A 22,011-nucleotide genomic window follows, 5' to 3' on the forward strand; every position below is an offset into this window, starting at 1 on the left:
AAGATTTTAACGTCATGGAGTCAAATTGGTTTGTTTCTTCCCCCAACCCCAGTACTGATGACTGAATCCAGGAGTGCTTTACCACTGAGCTACATCCCCAGTGACCCACCCCCCTTTTCTTTCTTTTTTTTGTTTCAAATTTGGAGAGAAGAGTCTTGCTAAGTTCCCAATGCCTGCCTCAAACTTGTGATCCCCCTACCTCAACCTCTGGAGTCTCTGGGATTACAGGTGTGACCACTGTGCCTGGCTTCTCAATTTTTTTTTTCTTCTTCTTCTGCTCTTTCAGTTTTGTTTTTTTGAGACAGTCTCACCATTTTACCCAGGATGTCTCAAACTCATGGACTAAAGGGATCCTGTGCCTCAGTCTGCAGAGTAGTTCGAACTACAGACATGTACCATCAAGGGCAGTTTTTATTTTATTTTATTTTTATTTTTTGGTAGTGCTGGGGATTGAAGCCAGGGGACATTATATAACTGAGTACATTTCCAGCCCTTTTTATTTTGAGATAGGGTCTCACCAAACTGCCCAGGCTGGTCTCAAATTTATGATCCTCCTGCCTCAGCTTCCTGAGCTGCTGGGATTATAGGCATGTGTCACTGTGCTCAGTTGTCTTCAATTTCTGTTTTTTATTCTGGGTTTCCTATCAAGTGCAAAATGTTCTATCAATATAAGATTATACAGCCAAGTGTGGTGGCATGTACCTGTTGTCCCACCTGCTCAGAAGGCAGAAGCAGGAGAATCACTTGAGCCCACAAATTTGACACCAGTCTGAAATCTGCACCACACCCCAGGACAGGGGGGATAAAAGTGGTGTGCTCCAATAACTAATAGCAAGAAAATAACCCAAATTTAAATGTAGGGCTGGGGGTGTGGCTCAATGTTAGAGCTCTTGCCTAGCATGGTCCAGGCTGTAAGTTTTCATCCTCAGCACAAAAAGGGAAACAAAACAAAAAGGCCCCCAAAGGACATTTCTCTAAAGAAAACAAATTATGAACAACTGTATGAAAAGATGCTCACCATTTAGGGAAATGCAAATTAAAATCACAGTGAATTATCATTTCACATCTGTTAAAATAGCTTTTATCTGCAGACAAATGTACTGGCAAACGTGGAGAAAAGGGAACACTGTATTCTTAGTGGGGGTGTAAATTTATACAGCTATTATGGAAAACAGTATGCAAAGTCCTCAAAAAACAACTACCAAGTGATCCAACAGTTCTACTACTGAGTGTATATCCAAAGCAAATGGAACTCAGTATGTTGAAGAGATAATCTGCACTCCCATGTTCATGGCAACATTCACATCAGTCAAGATAATGTACTCAGCTTCAATACTTCAATGAATGGATTAAAAATGTGCTGTGTACACATGATGGAATGATATTCAGTCTTAAAAAGAGTAGCTGGGTGTCATAGTGCATGCCTGTAATCCCAGTGATTTGGGAGGCTGACAGAAGGATTGCCAAGTTCAAGGAAGGCCCTAAACAACTTAGCAAGACTACATTTAAAAATAAAAAATAAAAAATAAAAATGGCTGGGGATGTAACACAGTAGTAAAGTGTCCTGGGTTCAATCCGCAGGACCAAAAGAAAAGAAAAAGAAAGAAATTTTATCATTTGTGAAATGGATAAACCTGGAAAACATGTCAAGTAAAGTAATCCAGGAACAGAAAGAAAAATACTACATGCTCTCAGGTATACATGGAATAAAAGATGATTTTCAGAGCCTGAAGGCTGGAGAGGAAAGGAAATGTGTAATGTTAGTCAGAAATTACAAAGTTTCAGTTAGATATGAGTAAGTTCCAGAGATAATGGACAATATGGTAGCTGCAGTTAATTTATTGCATACTTGAAAACTGATAATAAGAGTTAGGTGCAGGGAAGCACATCTATAACCCCAGCTACTTAGGAGGCTGAGGTAGGAGGATCACAAGTTGAGGACTGGTAACTTTAAGAGAATGGTTTTGTGTCTCAAAATAAAAAATAAAAACGACCCCCAAAGACCTGGCAATGTAGGTTAGGGATAAAGCACCCCCGGATTCCATGCTCAGCAGTGGAAAAGGACAGGAAAATTGACAACAGGTTTTGTGGGGTTTTTGTTTGTTTGAGATAGAGTCCCACTATGTTGGCCAGCCCAGTTTTCAACTCCTGAGCTCAAGTAATACTCCTATCAATATCCTGAGTGCTGGAAGGCAGTGTGCACTGCTGTACTGGTTAGAAAACAGATTCTGAACAGGGCTTGGTGGCATATGACTAATTCCAGCAACTCAGGAAACTGAAGCAGCAGGATCACAAGCTTAAGACCAGCCTCTGCAATTTAGCAAAACTCTCTCAAAAGAGAGAGGACTGGGGCCAGGCATGGTGGCGCATGCCTATAATCACAGTGGCTTGGAAGGCTGAAGCAGGAGGATGGTGAGTTCAAAGCCAGCCTCAGCAACTTAGCGAGGACCTAAGCACCTTAGCAAGTCCCTGTCCCTACTTAAAATATAAAAAGGACTGGGGACATGGATCAGTGATTAAGCACCCCTCGGTTCCATCCCTAGTACAAAAAGAAAAAGAAAGAAAAAAAAAAAAAGAAAGAAAAAGAAAAGGACTGGGGATATAGCTCAGTAGCTAAGTGGTAGCATGTCCCTGGGTTCAACTCCCAGTACTGGGGGTTAAAATAAAAAGAAAAAAATGTGAATGTTCTCACTACAAGAAAAGTGTAATGGGTATGTTGATTTGCTTACATCAACACAATATACCCACATGAACATCACACTGTATTTCATAAATAAAATTTGTCAATTTAGAATTTTTTTCTTTTGGTTGCTGGGGATGAACCCATAGTCTGGCACTTGCAAGACAAGAGATGTACCACTGAACAATCTCCTAAAGATGCCCAGCCCTAAATTTCTTAAAATATTGCCTCCTATGTGTGTTTCATTTCAGTTTTATAGAAATGATTCACACACCACAAAAATCACTCTCTTAAAGAGTACAATTCTGTTAGACTATGTGCATGTAAAACTATGTAAAAAATCCCCAAATTATGTATAACTATTGAGAAAAAAAAATGGGGAAAACAGTATGATTCAAAGTCAGAACATCAGCACCACTACCTCATTCCAGAGCACTTGCATTATTCCATTAGCAGTTGCTTCCCACTCTCCCTTCTTCCCAGGTCCTTGCAACCACTACTTTTACTGTATTTACCCATTCTGGACATTTCAAGTGTGTGCAATAGGTTATGAGGTCTTTATCTGGCTTCTTTCACTTAACCTGTCTTCCAAGATTCATCTGCATGAAAACATGTATTTCTTTTTATGGTAGAGTAATATTCCATTATATAGAAAGATCTGGACATTCAGATTTCTGCTTTGGGGTTAATATGAATAATGGTGTTATGATCATTCACCTACAAGTTTTTTGTGTCTGGGGGGTTAGAGTGAAGCTCAGTGTAAGAACAAAGTGCTCAGCACACACGAGGTCTGGTTTCAATCCCCAGCACCAACAAAAAGTCTCTGTGTTTCTAAGGGGTGTAGCTCAGTGGTAGAGTGCTTGCCTAGCATGGGAGAGGCCCTAGGTGCCATCCCTAGCAACACATTAAGAAATAACAAAATGTTTTCTGCATTTAGCTCTTTTTAAAATTTCAGTGCACCCAGAATGTACTGTGGAACAGGTCTATTGCTTTTTCTTCCCAAATAGAACTATTCGGGTTATTTCTCTTAATCTTTCATGTTCTATAATCCCACTGAACAAAATTTAGAGTGGTATTTTAATCCTGATTGGCATTTACTGAGCTTTTCTAATTTGGTTCCTTCTGCAGTGCTGGTGATCGACTCCAGGGCCTTAGGCATGCTAGACAAGTGTTAGGCAAGCACTGAAATACACCCCTAGCCCTAAGCTTTTCAACCTGAAGACTTGAACTTTTCAGTTGTGGAAAATTCACCTTGTTATTTTCTTCAGTTTCCCTCCCATCATCTCCTGATACACCCATGAGACAGAATAAGAATTTCTAGCTCTTCTATAAAGTGAAAGAAGACAAGACACCATGCCAAGTAATCTGAATACAAAACCCTTAATTTTCATATTCTATCTCAAATCTTTTGTAATTGCCTTGTACAACTGTAACTCAGTATTCATCTTTACTATAGTAACTAGTGATAGTCATGAAAAACATTCAACTTGAGTCATGTATGGTGGTGCATACCTGTAATTCCAGCTACTCAAGAGGTTGAGGTAGGAGGATTCAAAGTTCAAGACCAGCCTGGGAAAGACTGTGTCTCCAAAAATAAAAAAGGACTGGGGAATACAGCTCAGTGGTAGAATGTTTGCCTACCACGAACCACATCTGGGGTTCAACCTCAAGACAATTAGAGAGGGGGAAAAAGGCACTCAACTTAGTTTTTCAAGGGAGTAATATTCTTCTTATGCTGATTTCATCAATATATGTCATACTGACTAAACTTATGAAACTGCAATAAGATTCCCCTGAATACAACCAACTCAATAAATGTATAAATTAACTGTAAGGAGTGTGACAGTTCTTGAATAGCCAGCATTTAGCACCCCATGGAACTCAATTCTGGCTAATGCTACAGAAGTCAGTTAAGGGAATATCTACCGTGCCTATTGCCTTACACTGTTTCCTCTTCTGATGGCTGTACTCATTCCGAAGACTCAGGTTTACCATTTCTGTGGGGTAAATATGTCTCCCTCTTGCTGTGTTGACTTTTTCTGATTGATAAGTTTGTGAACTGGGTACTTGGTGAGGATAAGGGACTGTGGTGGGCAGTAGCTGGTGCTCTGCCCTGTACTTCTTTCAGTGGGAGTGGTGATGCTTGCCAGGTGTTACAGGGTGGGGGTAAATGTCCTGTCTCCTGTTCTTAGCATTTTGATTTGACAGCAGTTGTCCTCTTTGCCAATCAATATGTGGCACCGGTAGAGAGAGACTTTCCAACTCTTTGGTCTTTTACTATGGGTCTCTCCTTTCATCTACTCCAGGAAATGAGCATCTTCAATATTCTACCACTGCCCTTCATTGATTTTCCTTCTGCCTCTCTGGACCTTCCGTTTATTTCTGCCTTGTGGAAGCTTCTGAGTTCCTCCTCCACCAAAACTCTCCTCATTTTTAAGCATGGTGATACATTTGCTTTGAATATATTTTTCATAATTTGTATGAAGCGAAGGTTTACATGTATTTAACATCATTCTCTTAAACCTGGAACTCTTATGGGTTTCTGACAAATATTCTTTAATAGTGAAGGTAAGTGAAGGACATTTCCTTTGATCCTAGTTGTTGGTACTGTATTGGGGATTGAACCCAGAGTGACTTTACCACTGAGCTACATCCCCAGCCATTTAAATTTTTTCCTTTGAGACAGGGTCTTGCTAAGTTGCTGAGGCTGGCCTCAAACTTGTGATCCTCCTGTCCTACTCTCCCAAGTTGCTGGGAGGGCATGTGTGCACCAGAGTGCCTGGCTTTTTTAACTCAAGAGGGAAGTTGAGTGTTATTAACAGGCTTTTCAAGACTTACCAAGGTGCCATGATTTTTCTCCTTTAGCCTACTAAAATAATAAGTTACATTGTATGTCACTAGATAGGCTTCTATAAGAATTCCTATTTCCTCAGGTCATGCTACTGTTTTATTATATGCCATATTCATACTTGGAAATGCTACATTTATAAAGGTTGATCAGTGTTTGTGGGCAAAAGCTATTTTCTTCATGTTGAAGTATTATGGTTCTGCTAACCTTTTATTAAGAAAATTCATTTTACTTCTAGGAGAGCATAAACAACAGAAATAGTCCTTTGAAAGATTTGCTGCCATGAACAGTGACATTAGCCTATATTCCCAGTGATTCAGGAGGTAGAGGCAGAAGGATTTTTCAGTTCGAGGCCAAACTCAGCAATCTGGTGAGACCCTGTCTCGAAATAAAAAATAAAAAGGGCTGGGGATATACCTCAAAGGTAAAGCACCCATGGACCTAATCTCCAGTACCAAAATAAATAAACGATTCATTAACCCTCTACTTTTCGTGTATTATACAAACTTAATTAAATCAAAACATTTTTCAGCTTGCTGTTTTAATTTTATATAGACATCTTTCAATATCAAAATACAAATCAAATTTATTTAGTGGTGTTAAGGATTGAACCCAGGGTCTAACATGTGTAAGGCACACCCTCTAGCACTCAGCTACACCCCCAGCCCTAAAAATATTCTTAAGAAGTTGCATGATATATGTCATTTCCTGAATGTGCCAAAATATGTGCTTCATTACAAACTAGATGTTTTGGTTTTCTAATATAAGTTTATTATAAGAGTATTACTAGCATAATACAAGAAATGCCCTTATATAAATATATTAATACTCTTTTATATCCAGGATAAATTTCAAGCAGGTGGATGGATCAAACCTGCTAAGGGCTCTGTTGTCTTTTAAAAATGTTTACGCCAATTCACTGCCCGCTGTAAATTTTGACAAGAGAAAGCTTTTAAAGACATGATGTAAAAAACTAGAAGCCATAAAGTTAAAGAAAAATATACTTTACTATGTAAGAAATGAAAATTTCTGTGATGCAAAAACCACAAATAATTTGAGGTGTTGAAGACTTTTACCCTTTGGAAGCACAATCCTTATGACATTCACAATTAGAAATGAATTTAACATCTTTACAACTAAAATGATGCTGTGGTTCATGAAGGGAGAAATCAGTATTTCCTACTGGATGTAGTGGTGCTCCCAACTACTCAGGAGTCTGAGGAAGGAGGATTGCAAGTTTGAGGCCAGCCTTGGCAACTCAGCAAGACTCTGTCAAAGTAACAATAGAAAGGTGGGGGATAGCTCAGTAGTTGAGCACCCCTGGGTTCAATTCCCAGTACTGAGGGGTGGTGAGGGGGAGTGAAGTCAGTGTATCCTGTTTGTTGTCACACTCTTAAGAACCAGCATAGTGACTGGTACATAGGACCTTCTTATCTATTAATTAAATAAAATAGGAACATTCTAATAGAAAAACAGATACAGGAAAACCATGCACAAACAAAAATTGTTCAACACATAAAAAGATGTCCAAACTAAAAATGCCAAATGAAAACTCTCATCGTAATCTGTAAGACTGGCAAAGCTGACTGGTTGAACTTCTTGGAAGGTAATTTCACAATTCTCTTAAAATTTTAAGAGTGAATATTCTTTCACCAGCAATTCTAGTACCAGGAATTTAACTTAACAGAAACAAATGTGTAAGCATCAAGAATTTCATTTCACTGTTAAAGAAGAAACAATTGGAAATCAATGTTAAGTGTCCATCAAGCAATCAAGGATTCATGAACCCGTTTGTGGAGATCTACAAAATACAGCAATATAAAAGGTCTCAAGAAAAATATCCAAGTGGTAAAAAGGAAAGCATTGTGTGGGAGGAAAAACAGGACTCTTCTAACATAAGTTAATGAACAGCAAGTGTGGGCCAGAGGTTGGGGGAGAATAAAGGAGAGTGCATACCAGAAAGGCAGACTGAAAGCTGTTCATCATCCACTGGAGATGCTTTTGGACTGTTCTTCCCAGCTCCCAGTTGATTTTCTAGTTTGAGTTCACTGCACGCCAGGGGAGCTTCCAGTGGACTTTTACAGTAAGGGTGGTCCAGCAGCTTAGAACTAAGAATGTTCTGCTTGAAAGATCCATCCTCCTCCATCTGGCAGGAGTTCTCATTGTGAACAGTCTCTTCAGACACAGGCCCCTCTACACTACTGGCAGATTTATCTGCTCCAGTCACTGATCGCTTTACTCTGTCATCACTGACAGTGCTTGTCCGATGTTCCTGATCCAGAGTCATAATTTCATTTTCAGTTTCTGAAGTGAGTGTTTTACTAGAATGATGTTCTGATAAGGGTACATCATGAATCAGGTCTGTACATTCCCACTTAGGAGATGAACAAGGTGATTGGTCCCAAGTGTATGTGGCACTGCCATTCTGTTGGTCAGGGAATGCTTCATCTAAACGAAGCTCCTTGTCCAAGAAAGGGCTTCCTTTAGGGAGGCCATCAGGCATATGGGAGTTCTTTCCCTTCACAACAACATTGCTGTCCATAGCTGGGAAGTGTGGCTGATGCTGACAAGAAGGGTCTTTAGGTTCTGGGGAAGGAAATGGATTGCAACTGCCACCCTCAGTATTATCCCTAAGGGTCTCCTGGTGGTCCCCAGTGACCTTCTGTACCCAGCTTCGCTGGGCTTTTCTTGGCTTGCAAACTTTGCCTTTCGTTCTGAAGTGCTGGGATCTGAGAATCCTATACTGAAATCTAATCATGGATAATTTCTCATACATCATCAGAGGAGACACTTTTATTCTTCGATGTTGGTTAAGCTGGAACTTTTTTGGAATAAGGGGCCCCCCACGCCTGTGGTGCTGTAGCCCTTGGTAGCAGCCAAAACAAACGCGCTTTCTCTTATGATTGCTCAAGGTGACCACAATCTTGCCACTCTCACCTGGACTTTGGCTTTCCCCAATGAACTTCATGGGAAACTCAGAAGCCTGTGGCTCTGTCCTAGATCTATGACCATTGGTCTGACCTAATGCACTACTTGCTGGCAAGCCAGAGACTGCCTTCAAGGGACTCTTCTCTTCACAGTATTCATGGTCTGAGTTCTTTGCTGATGATAGGAACTTCTCGGCTTGGAGTTTTAGGAGACTCTTTGAAGAAGAAAGGAAGTGTTTAGTGGCCTTTCTTTTCACCTCAGATGACAAAGTACTAGCATTTTGAGTAGCCACACTAGATTTGGTCTTAGCACAAAAGGATTCATCCTGAATCCACGATTTCTGGATTTGAAGAGATTTCTTTCGACACTGGAAATGACTCAACTGTCTATTCCAAGTAAATGGCCTTCCCAACTTAGTATTCAGAATGCATAAGTGTTGGTGAAAGTAGAATTTCTTAAAGCCTCCAAACCCAGTATTCCATTTCTCAGAAAAGGCTAAGTGGATTCCTTTCCTCCATAAAATTTTCCTCTGTTTTTTCATTTTTCTGATGCATACTGAGATCTGGATGAAGCTATAAAAAAGAAAATGTAAAGATAAGGTCATGAGGCATTCACAGTAATCAAGGCAACAAATTTTAAACAATAGCATATATATTTCAATTTAGAGTAACTGAATAATGAAATCCGACCCAATCAAGTATTTAATCACAAAGAAAATTGGGAAGAGGGAAGACATGAGCACTCTAATAAGACTCCATTTACCATACATTTGCCTTGGGTAGAAATCAGTTCCAAAAATCATTTCTCAGGATTTGAAGTTGGAGTCACAGGGCAGGAAGTCAGAAGAGAATTCTGCTCCGCTCGTCATTAACTAAATGACATTATGCAAGTCATCCAAATTTTGTGTTCTCATGTATAAAATGAAGAAAAGAAAAGGGAAAGGGAACCAAATACAACTTAAGACTAATTCCGTATTCTTTCTAATTTGTTTTTCTGTCACACTGGGGACTGAACTCAGGGTCCTGCACAGGCCAGGTAAGTGTTCCACCAATTTATTCATAACTTGCCCACAGCAAAGCAACTTGTTTCATACAGCCAAATTTTTAAAAAGGCGAGTTCCTTTGCTCTGTAGAGTCAACCACAGGTAGCTACTACATCAAACCTTAATATCAGTGTCTTAAGAGAGAGAAAAGGCTCCTCCTTGCTAGTCAGTCAAAGACTCTCTAAGTGACTATGCAGGAAAACAATTCCATCGGGTGCTCATACCCAGTTATTCTGGCTCTCAAGTGAATAAGAGGAATAAGAACCAACACAAGCATACAAAAATGAACTTCAGAAACACAATAAGAGATGGAAGATGGAAATGCATGGAAATTAAAAGGAAACACAATTTGCCCTGAATTTAGAAAGATCTAATATTACTGAAGGTTTTAGGTATCAGCCACTACAGGTGGAGTCAAAGAAACACTAGACTATGAATAGAAACCAATATTCTAATTTCAGCTTGCTAACAACCTATTATAGGTTTCCCCAGCCTGGGGGAGGTGATGGGAGTGGTAGGGGAGTATTTTCTATGATGGGAGTGTATCAGTTTTCTATCAGAACAAAAATAGAAGGATGAACATATGTACCTCAGTTCTTTTTCAAAATCCCAATGAGATGACAGAATTGACTGTTTTTTTTTTTTTTTTTTAAAAACCCTCTCCAGAGCTCAGGATCAAATGCACAGACTTATATAGGATCTTATGCATGCTGGGCAAGTGCTACATCCCCAGCATGGAAACTAAAGTTTTTAAAAGGCAAAGCTCCTGAAGTTCAAACATAAGAAAGATGAGATAAGAACAATAAAATTTTGAAAGCAAGCAAGCAGATGAATGAGTAACAGGACCCAGCAGGGCAAAAGAGCTAAAATCTAAGCCAATGGTAGGAGAGGCCAAGCAGCAAGCTATAGTTCAGAAAGGCTTAAAATCTGAAGCAACATTTATGATGAAAACCAGGAGTGTGGGTGGAGCTGAAAGAGGAAGACCTGGCTGAAAATCTAAAAATGTAGGTGGGAAGCTGGGTGCGCTGGCACAAGCATTTATGTTCACGACTCAGGAGGCTAAGGCAGAAGGATCCCAAATTTGAGGTCAACCTCAGCAGTTTGGCAAACCCTGCCTCACCAGGTAAAAAAAAATAAGGGCTGGGGTTGTAGCTCAGTGATAGAGCGACCATGGGTTCAGCACCCCTACTCCTCCCCAAAAAGCAACAGCACTTGGACTCCCATAGCCTTTTCCCCTACCTTAGCAAATAACCAAAGTTTCATTTTCTGGGAGGATAACAAGGATAGTCAGGCAAACTGTGTTCAGCTGAGAGCAAGGATATGCTGGGTTAAACTAGGATAAGTAAGTTTACACAGTGAACTCTCTCTCCACCCCATTTCCCATTTGGATTCCAGAAGACTGGCAGCCAGGTGTATACCCCTAAGAAGGAAACCTGTACATGGGGTGGGGCAGACAGAACATAAATTTAAAAAAAAAGGACTGAACAATTACTCTACCATATACATATAGGTTGAGAAACAGACTCTAGATTCCTACGAATTCTACAGCTCCTCCACTACACAAGACTTGAGTTTATTTCCCACACAGAGTGAAAGAGATCTGCAGACAGGGATTCCAGGCACAGTTTGAAGATGAAACTACACAATGAATACGAGTTTCTAGCATTTTCCCCTTGTTTCCCAGAACCCTGGCAGTGTTGTCTTATCCATCCAATCAGAAGACTGAAAGATCATTCTCTAGATAATTTGCTTAGTTCACAAGAAAACCCATAAAGGTACAGGTATTTTCCATAAAATGGTCCAGAATGACTCACAGCACACCCAAAACGGGACGTCACACTATGCATTCAGAATTTCCAAGCAGTCAGTTTCTTAGTGGTCATTCTTTTTGTTTGTTTGTTTGTTTTTCTTTTGGTGCTAAGGGTTGTTAGAACAAGGGCTTCAAGCATACTAAATATGTGCTACCATGAGCTGCATCCCCAGGCCCTTAGTCGTTATTCATTCATTCATTCATTGTTTCTTCCTTCCATGTCTCCCTCTCTTCCTCCCTCCTTTCTTTCCCTTCCTTGCTTATTCCTTCCTGTTACCAGGGACTGAACCCAGGGGTACTTAACCACTGAGCCACACCCCTAGACCTTTTCAAAAAAATTTATTTGATACAGGGTTTCACTGAGTTTCTTAGAGCCTCACTAAATTTCTGAGACTGACTCTGAACTCACTATCCTCCTGCCTCAGCCTCCTGTGTCCTGGGATTACAGGTGTTTGTCACTGTACCCAGACTCGGTGGTTACTCTTAAAAACAACATTAACAATCAAGAATCACCAGACTTCAAGGGATGAAACGCAGACTAAAACAGATAAAACAAAAACTATATATAGAATAATCAAATTTTTAAAACTAACAGAAATGGAAAGGGGGTTAATGCTCAGTGGGAACAGAATTTCGACTTGGTAAGATGAAAAGCCTCTGGAGATGGATTGTGGTGATGGCTGCAAAATAACATGAATTACTTAATGCCACTAAACTGTCCACATAAAAATGATTAAAATGGTAAATTATGTAAATTTTCCACAATAAAATAAAAGCAGAATTGGTTGTAGCTCAATGGTAGTTGCCTTGCATGTGTGAGGCCCTGGGTTCGATTCCCAGCACTGTGAAAAGAGAGATGTAAAATAAAATATTAATATCATATGTACAAAAAATAAGATGTTATTTTAGAAAAGGAACAATGAAAAACTGTTTATAAAGCAACTCAGAAAATTGAGGCAGGAGGATCACAAGCTTGAGGCCAGTTTCATCAACTTAGGAAGGTCCTAAGCAACTCAGCAAGACCCTGTCTCCAAAAAAAAAAAGAGCTGGAGGTATATATCTGTGGTTACTGAGTTCAATCCCCAGTGTGGTGACAAACCAAGGAAAGAAAGAAAGCTCAAAAGAATCAAAAGATAACTGGTAAGCCAAAAGAAAATATTTGCAACATATATTGTGGATTTAAAGCTATAATATCCTAATACATAAAGAGCTCTTAAATTGAGGAATAACCAAGAAAATGTCCGATGGCCTAGTAGAAAGATGAAAGAAAGACCTAAGAAAACAATTCACAAATAAATTTTCTAAATTGCCCTTAAACATAAGAAAAGACGTTCAACTTCACTCATAAAAGTCTGGCACAATGGGTGATTTGGACTGGGATGACTGCAAGTTCAAAGCCAGCATCAGCCACTTAGTGAAGCCCTAAGCAACTTGGCAAGATTCCTTATCTCAAAATTTAATAAAGGCAAAATAAGAAAACTTGCAAAAGTCTGGTCATGTAGCTCAGTGGTAGAATGCTTGTTTAGCAAGCGTGATAGCTCATGTTCAATTCTAGTATTTTAGTATTAAAAAAAAAAAAAGTCGGGGAGAAAAGCATTTTCATACTGTGTTGGTGGAATTACAAACTGATACAATCCTTTTGAAGGAGAATTTCATAGTATTTAATAAAACTACAAAAGTATTTAAACATGCAGCATCCCCACTTTGAGGACTTTACCCTGAAGACACACCTGCAACATTGAAAATACGTATGTACAAGACTATTCACTGCAACATTGTTTCTAATAGCAAAATATTGGAAACTGCCTAAATGTACACACATAGGAGAGTGCTTGAATCAATATGGCTTATCCACACAAGGAATGAAGCTGTAAAAGAACAAGAATTCAGCCAAATGTGGTGGCACAGGCTGCAATCCCAGCAATTTAGGAGGCTGAGGCAAGAGGATGGCAAGTTCAAGGCCAGTCTGGGCAATTCAATGAGACCCTCTCTCAAAATATTATAAATTGACATATAAAATAAAATAAAAAGGGTTGGTAATGTAGTTCAGTGGTACAGCACTCTGGAAATCAATCATGAATGAATTCAAACATGAAATGGCTTCCAGAATAAATCAATAAGTGAATAAAGTTCAAAAGAGTATCAGTAATATGCCACCACATGGAAGGAGGGCACCAGGAGAAAGAATGGAGGAAATGGAACTGAAAAGATGAGGAGAGGAAAGGTACTTTCCTGAATATACATGCCTTTTTGTAAAGTTCTGACTTTTCAGACATGTTAATGCTTCATATACTTAAACCTTACTGTAATTTAAATGAATAGCATAACCACACTGAAAGTAGAAGAATCAGCTACAGAAACTTTGAGAAATATTTTGGCTGTAAGCTCCAGAACTAAAGACAAAAAGACTACGTACAAATATTGTACACTTGTTGGCAAAACTGTATTTCAAATGAATAGCATAACCACACTGAAAGTAGAAGAATCAGCTACAGAAACTTTGAAAAATATTTTGGCCGTAAGCTCTAGAACTAAAGACAAAAAGACTATATACAAATACTGTACACTAGTTGGCAAACTTGCTATTCCACAGAAATATACCTTAATTCTGAAACCATCTATGTATTTATTTTGGGTGTATGTATGGGAGAAAGTACTTCAGATCAAACCCAGGGTCTCAAGCATGCTAGGCAAGCACTCTACCACTGAGCTACACTCCCAGCCCTAAAAGCATCAGTATTCGAAAATTGAGTGAATAAGCAAATATGTTGTCTACAATTAGAACTGGAGTTTTTGCTGTTGCAGAAGGAAAAACTACTGCAATAATGATGATGATAAAAGAAGTGATGATGAACCTATGGTGCTACCTTGAAATGTGAGGTAGCAGAATGAATACAGAATGGTTAATAAACATACAGATATCAAAGTGAGCTTATTTATACATGCATATGTGTGTGCAAGTGTGTGTGAATATTTGAGAGAAAGAAATGGGACAGAGAAAACACAAGATGAGCCTGGAATATCATTATGGTGCTGGAAAGGTACAAGCACTCGAAAATTAACAATGACATGTCAAAAAGACTTAAAGTCAACTTGAAGAGACTCACAATGACCAAGAAAACTTTCAACAACCACATGCATAATGACAGTGATGGTTTATAATAAATCAAATAAATATCCTTGATACAGTGATACAAGAAACTTGACTAAATAAACAAATAGGGAAAATGGGTAGCTCTTCCTTATTCAGAATTTCAAATTAGTCAGTATAGAAGAAATGATGGAAATAGAAGTTAAAATCTATAAGCTCTCAGGCTGGGGAGATAGCTCAATTGGTAAAGTGCTTGCCTTACAAGCACAGGGACCTGGGTTCGATCCCCAGCACCGAGAAAAAAAAAAATTTTTTTCTATAAAAATTTCTATAAGCTCTCTAAGAAGTTAAGAGACTCAGGCAAGAATAATCAAAGAGTAAAATTAGAAAGTGAAATACAAGATACTTACAGAAAAGAGATACTTACATAGTCTCAAAATATCCCCCACAGATACTTTAAAGTACAAAGGGAAAAATAGCTTTCAATGGAAAAATCTGCCAAACATCCCAGTAACCAGGTGATTAAAGTTAATATCACCAACAGAAGACATATGGACATTATGTGCCTCCTAAAGTCGCACTATATCACTCTTGTGGTATTCTTTCATAAATGTGTAACCTAAAGTTATTCATGAGAAACAACAGACACTGACCAAAACTCTTCAAAGGCGTTGATTAAGGTAATCAAAGACATTAGAAAATGTGGGGATTAAAGGACTAAAACCAAGGTTACAGGGCAATGTAATGTGTAATCCTAGATTGTGAGTCCTAAACTAGAAATGGAAATTAAGGGGACAAAATTTGAATAAGGCTTATAGATCAATTAGCAGTATTATTCTAAAGACAATAGTTTTGATCGTGTGCTGGTTACATACTATGACAGAAAAATTAGGTGAGTCATATATGAAAATTTCATAACTTTTTGCAAACACACACACACACATTCGAAGTACTAAGGATCGAACCCAGAGGTGCTCTATCAACAAGCTACATTCCCAGCACTACTGCCCCTGTGCTTTGTTTTTTTTTTTTTTTTTTTTTTTTTTTTGGCAGTGCTGGGGTTAAACCCAGGGCCTTGTGCACACTGGGCAAGCACTCTACCACTGAGCTACATCCCTACTCCTTTTTATTTCTTATGTTGAGTCCTTTTTATTTCTTACACATAAAAGGCACATAATTATGATTCCATGAAATTCTGCATAGTGGCTAATGTTACCAGGGCTGAACATGAATTTCAGATTCTGCCACCTCAGCATCCTGAGTCACTGGAATTACAGACATGTGCCAAAATGACCTGCATTGCAACTACTGGTTTTGAAAGTTTGAAGTTGTTTCAAAGTCCCAAGTTTTCTTAAAAAGCAAACACTGAAAATTGAGGAAATTTCCCAGACAGTACCAAAATACAACAGATAGAAAATGACAGACAAAAATGAGAAAATTAATGACCAGGTCAGTAGATCAAATATCCAAATAAGGCTGGGCAAGGTGGTGCATGCCTGTAATCCCAGTGGCTCGGGAGGCTGAGCCAGGAGGATTACAAGCTCAAAGTCAGCCTCAGCAATCAGTGAAGCACTAAGCAACCTAGCAAGACACTCTCTCTAAATAAAATATTTAAAAAAAGGGTTGGGGATGTAGCTTAGTGTTTGACTGTCCTGGGTTCAATTCCCAGTACTAAACAAAAGAAAACTAAACCAAACCAAACCAAAACAAAACAAAAAAACAATCCCAATAAGAGTTTTGGAAAAATATAGAATGAGCCAGCTGTGATGATGCACACCTATCCTGCCAGTTGTTAGAGGCTCAGGCAGAAAGGTCCCAAGTCTGATGCCAACCTGGACAACTTAGCAAGGTCCTAAAGCAGTTTAGTGAGCTCCTGTCTCAAAAGACAGAGGATGAAGCTCAGCACCACTGAGTTTAATCCCTATTACCAAAATATTTTTTAAATTTTAAAAATAAAAGGGACAAGGTTCTAGGAATTAACTCAGGAAATAAAGCTAGAGTTTCTCACCTTTAGCTTATACACTTGCACGCTGTTCCTTTATGAAGCACTATACCTCACAACTATGCATGGTAACTGCCACTCCAAATAATAATCCTTCTCCACTTCAGAAAATCCATGTCTGCTAGTCCTATTAATATGTACTAGGAGAGGAATAAAAGGTCAGATCTGAAAATATTTTTCTTAAAAGGATCTTCACATAACTCCTTATATATTTTGTGTCACTTCAACCTCCACTTAAACAGTACATGAGGGCTGGGGGTACAGAGCTCTTGCCTACATGCAGAAGGCCCTGGGTTTGACCCCCAGCAGCACCAGGGTAGGGGTATTCAAACTGGTTGTGGTGGCACATGCCTGTAGTTCAGCACTTCAGAGGTGTGGGGAGGATGGCTTGAGTCCTACAGCTCGAGACCAGCCTGGGCAACATACTGAAACGATCTCAAAAATAAAATAAATAAAACCAGTTCTTTCTTAGTACATGATATGGCTAATCCTGAAACATAAAAGGCTTTCTGGCAGGGCAGTGGCTCGTCTCTGTATTGCCAACAGCTCAGGAGGCTGAGGCTGACAGCAACTTGGAAAGACCCCATCTCAAAATAAAAAATAAAACAGGACTGAGGATGTGACTCAGTGGTTAAGCACCTCTGGGTTCAATCCCTGGTACCAAAAAAAAAAAAAAAAGGCAGGGGAGGGGAGACTTTCTGGCTCTCTCCAATGTTCCTTTAGGATTCAGCATTCTCAAGGCTATTAAGTAGTTACCACCAGTTTTCCACCTTCTATACTTTTGTTAATCTTACTTCCCTTCTTTTTGTCATTCTAGGGCCAAAAAAAAAAAAAAAAAAAAAAAAAACCTCTCCTACTGTTTTAATGGCATTTTCAGGTTGGTACAGAATTATACATATATGCACAACCAATCTACCATGTTTAACATGACATTTTGTCAAAATCCTCCATAGAACAACAAAAAAAAGAGAATCACACACAAACACATAAAAGGTGCATAATTATGATTCCATGAAGTTCTGAATAGTGGGAGGAAAGCATATTAAAAATCCTCATGAGGGCTGGGTTGTGGTTCAGTGGTAGAGCGCTTGCCTCATATGTGTGAGGCGCTGGGTTCAATCCTCAGAACCACATAAAATGAATGAATAAAATAAAGGTATTGTGTTCATCCACAACTTAAAAAACAAAATCCTCATGAAATTAGGAAACTTAACTGGACTACATCTTAAAATTAATCTAATCAAACATGCTTTTGGTGCGCTTATAGTACCAAAAATGCTACAAATGTAAAAATACATAAACATGGATTAAAATTTCAATTCAATAAATTGCGACTAACATGAAGGCACTGAGCTTTCAAAGAATTTGTAGTAGGAAAGTCACTGCTGATGAATATTAACAATTGTAATATGTACAAAAAAGGTAAAATTCAGGGAGTTATGGAAATACCTGGTAAAAGGGTAAGGGAAGACCTTTTGCAAGAAATTATGTTTTGGCTATGACAAAGAGTGAGAGGCAAAAGGAATAGATAACCAAATATTCCTGAGAGGGAACACAGTATTCCAAGGAAATGAATGAAATTCAGTATCTCTTAAAAGAGAAACTAAGGAGGTAGAAAAGAAAAATGGTGCTATTTGAAATAAGCGTGGTATGAAGCCACTGAAGGAGGAGTACATGATCTGGTTTGTATTCTTGAAAAGATCACTCTAACTGCAGTATGCAGGATGGCTTAAGAGAAGGCCACAAGGTAACCTGTTAGGAGGCTGTTACAGGTAAATGTAGGCACGGTGTGACAGCTGCTTGGATTAAGGGAAAAGTTGGGAGAATGTGGCAAAGTAAATGATCTTGAGATCTTTTCAGGACCCAGAAATGGCAGGACGTTGGCAAAGCCTCTGGTGGGAGTAAGAGTCCTGACACGGGCAGACAGTGGTATGAGTTATACGGAACGCAAATGGAGAAAGACTGGGGAGAGATTACACTGGCTATGCCCTCAGCTTTTGACATTTTGAATGTGAGGTGACTCTAAGAAATCCAAATGGACACACATTGTTGAATATACAGTTTCAGCTGTAGTTAACAAATGTTCATAAATCCATCAGACAGGACAGAGCCCACTTCTCAAACAGCTCCACAGGATGCTAGGCTAAAAAGTGAGTGGTCATGCACACCAGGAGTAAGGAGGGCTCAGAGGGAAAAAAAGTCTACATACAGAGCTTTATGATAAGCCAGAAGAGAAAAAAATTGGTGCTAGGGATTGAACCATCGAGGGTGTGCTCTAACAATGAGCACACTGACCTACACCTCCAGTCCTATTTATTTATATATTTATTTATTTATTTTTGAGACAAGGTTTAACTTATCCAGGCTGGACAAGTTCTGATTTTCCTGTCTGCCTGCCTCAGCCTCCAGAATTGCTGGGATTGCAGGGGTACACCACCATGCTTGGTGTAAAATACTTACATCAGAATTTTTCCATGGTTCTTGAAGGCTCAGCATAAAAGTCTACCAAAAAACAGATTTATATACTAATATAATTTTATGTAATTCTGCCAACCAACAAACCTAAGCAATGTTTGGTTAAAAATTTCACTGTAATTTTTACTACTCTCATCAAAATGTATTAAGGAGTTTTACTGGTTAGTAAACTACAAACACAGAATTTCACACAGCTACTACTTAAAATAACATTTTTCTCCTCTGTACTCAAAGCACTATGAAACTCGAAATAGGGCCAAGCACTATTTCGTATTATTTTGTAATCCTGGAGACTTGGGGGCTGAGGCAGGAGGACCTAGTTTGAGGCCAGGGTGGGCAACATAGTGAGACTGTCTCAAAAAACAATCAATCAATCAAACAAACAAAACACAGTGAAGTAGAATTTTTGATTCAAGTATAGTTAGTTGTTAAAAAAAACTAAGGTAGCCAAGTATTGGACATCTTGCTGAGCCTGTTTATAAACTAAAATAAGAAATGTCAGCTACATCTGTTACAGCCATGAACATCACCTGAGAAGCTATGTTTGTGTGTGTGTGTGTGTGGTAGGGGGCCTGGAATGGAACCTAGGGCACCTTGCATGCCAGGCAAGTGTACTACCACTTGGTTATAACCCCAGCCTCTGAGAACCTTTGTAAAAAATTCAGAGTTGGGGATGTAGCTCAGCAGCAGGTTGCTTCCCTAGGCATTTATGAATCCCTGAGTTCCATTCCCACTAGTGAAATAAATAAATCAATAATACTAATGCCCATATAGCACATCCAACCTTCTGGAGTGTTTATTACTTTTTTCGTGACAGGGTCTATGCCATCCAGGCTGGCCTCCAACTCCTGGGCTCAGGCAATCCTCCCACATTAGCCTCCCAAGTAGCTGTAAGAGTAGGTGAAACTCAAGTCTGAATTGATGCACTGACTGCATCTCTTTTCCTTCTCCCCTAATACTTTTGTAGCCTGCATCCATTACACTACAGTGAATGTTCTCTCTCCACTAGAGAGAAAGGCAACTCCTCAAATTAATTTAGAATTGTAATACCCAGTCACTAAAGGATTCCAGTTCCTGAATTGACTCTCTCCACATTTTCAATGAACATGAAATGAATGTTTAAGAGGCAGAGTGGGGTGTCTTCAAATCTAGTTGCAGAGGATGCCATCTAAAGGGGGCCAAGGTGTAAACAAAAGTCTTCCCAGCTTTTCTTCTGGTTACAGCCTCCTGGGAAAAGCTATCTTGAATAAAGGGCAAAACTGATTTAAGTCATCCTCTTCATATACCAAGGTTCGATCAATAAGCACAAAACATCTGGGTGACCAGCAGGGGGTCTGATTTGTTCCTGATGCTGCCCACATAAGGCACAGGCTGCAGTTAGGGTCTGGCCACTTAAGATCCTGGCACCTTTCTCCAGACCAAACTTAGTTATTCTGAACAAAAGGGAAAACACAAACAAAACAAAAAAACGCAATTGGGAGCTTACCATTAGGACCATTAAGTATCCTGGGTACTCTTCCAAGGAGTTTTATGTAGTATAAGAAACTCCACTTTCATCGTAAGAATCGAATTAAAGTCACTATGAAAGGGCAGGCGAGGCTTTCAACCCAGCTCTCCAAGTTCCAAACTCCCACAGTCTCTACAGCATCTCTCCTCCTCAGAGGGTCATACAGTGGAACGGAGGTTGATACTGCCTTGCACAGATGGAACAGAAAAAGCGAGTCCAAGGGCCATACCCTTCCACTAGAAACGGGTCCCATGAACACGGGGGAAGAAACCGAGGCAGGAGGGAGGCAGAGCTGTCCAAACAAATTAAAACCCCTTGACTTCCAAGATGACAGGAGCTGGGGGCTCCTGACCGCAGTCTTCCTCTCAAAGTCTTCCCTACCTTCAGGAAGAGCGGCCGGGAACGCTAGCTTTCTCGCTGCGTGCGTCGCACAGCTTGGGCTGGAGAGAAAGAGGGAAGGCAGAGGTCCCTGGAGACGCGCTCCTTCCCCGTCCCTAGAAGACACTATGCAGGGGAAGAAACTGCTGCCCGCGGCTCGAGGCGGGGCGCGGGTGGGGGAGTTTAGCGCTCAAGGCCTCTGACCGGGGCGCTGAGCTGGCGCGCCGCGGCGCGGGGAATGGCCGGTCAGGCGATCGATCGGTCATTCGGCGGAGGGCCGCCCGCGCTCCCGCTTACCTGCGTCCCTTGCTCCTCTCACCTGCCCCGCCAAGGGCCCAGACGCTCTAGCACCCGAGACTGCGGCCTCGCCTCCGTCAGCCTTAGGGGAATCACCGCCAGGGAGGAGCTGCCTGGCCTGCTCCCTGCAGCCACGGCTGCCGAGCTTCTCCAGAGACGCTACCGCGCCGCCGGCGCTCACTTAGCGCGTCACCTCCTCCCGTGCCCTTCCGCCTGCAGCCCCGCCCGCCCCGCGTGCAGGGGGCGGGGAAAGCGGGCCCTGGCGTGTGGGCGTGGCCGCTCTGGCTGCTTAACTGCCAGCTCTGTTATCCTAGATTTGTGAGAATTGTGACCGAGAAATTGCAGAGGCGTTAGGAATTGCGTTCGAGACTTAGCTTCGACCCTGTCTCAGGTTTTCACCCCTGAAAGGATTAAATCACACCACAACCTGGATATCACCCTGCCCTTGATCTCTTTCCCCATTACCAAAAGCAAAATGCCATGTTCCTGCTTTGGACTGCACTTCTTGGGGACTGGTCCAGGCTTTTTCTCTCGGATTTGCACGCTGATTTTACCTTTGGTATTGCAATTTGCCTCTTTATGTATACCCTACCCAGCCCAGACAGTGAATGCTTTCCAATGAGGACAGAGGCTGGTCTCATCATAGCCACAGCTCCAGCGACTGGCGTACACAGGTACTTAGGAAATCTGTGCTGTAAAATTGCTAGCCTTTTTCTTAAAGAAAGTGACTTCAGCCTTCCGTGCTGAAGGATTATTCATTCAATAAACTTTTTCTGGTACTGGGGATTGAACCCAGGGCATCCCACATACTAGGCAAGTGCTCTACCCCTGAGTTATATCCTCCTATCTCCAGCTCATCAATTTGAATATGAACATATACTAGTGTTTCTCTTACAGGACCTCAGGCTAACTCTCAGGAAAGAGAATAAATAATAATTCAATTGTTTCTGGCT

General features: G+C 40.3%; 1 protein-coding gene across 4 annotated transcripts in view; it reads right to left on the bottom strand.

Moving 5' to 3' along the window:
* Positions 1–21,211, bottom strand: part of LOC124992813 (sentrin-specific protease 5) — a 39,585-nt gene extending 18,374 nt beyond the window's left edge. For 3 of the 4 annotated variants that reach the window (XM_047564073.1, XM_047564072.1, XM_047564070.1), the window contains exons 1-2: positions 21,059–21,211; positions 7,485–9,028 (exon numbers count right to left, since the gene is read on the bottom strand). In XM_047564073.1, the coding sequence (XP_047420029.1) occupies positions 7,485–8,997 (1,513 nt within the window). In that variant the 5' untranslated portion in view covers positions 8,998–9,028; positions 21,059–21,211. Of the gene's footprint in view, positions 1–7,484; positions 9,029–20,362; positions 20,824–21,058 lie in introns of all 4 variants that reach the window. The other variant, XM_047564071.1, reaches the window with a different exon arrangement.
* Between the last annotated feature and the right edge of the window lie 800 nt (positions 21,212–22,011).

This window comes from Sciurus carolinensis, chromosome 9 (genome assembly GCF_902686445.1).
Source record: "Sciurus carolinensis chromosome 9, mSciCar1.2, whole genome shotgun sequence".
Lineage (NCBI taxonomy): Eukaryota > Metazoa > Chordata > Mammalia > Rodentia > Sciuridae > Sciurus > Sciurus carolinensis.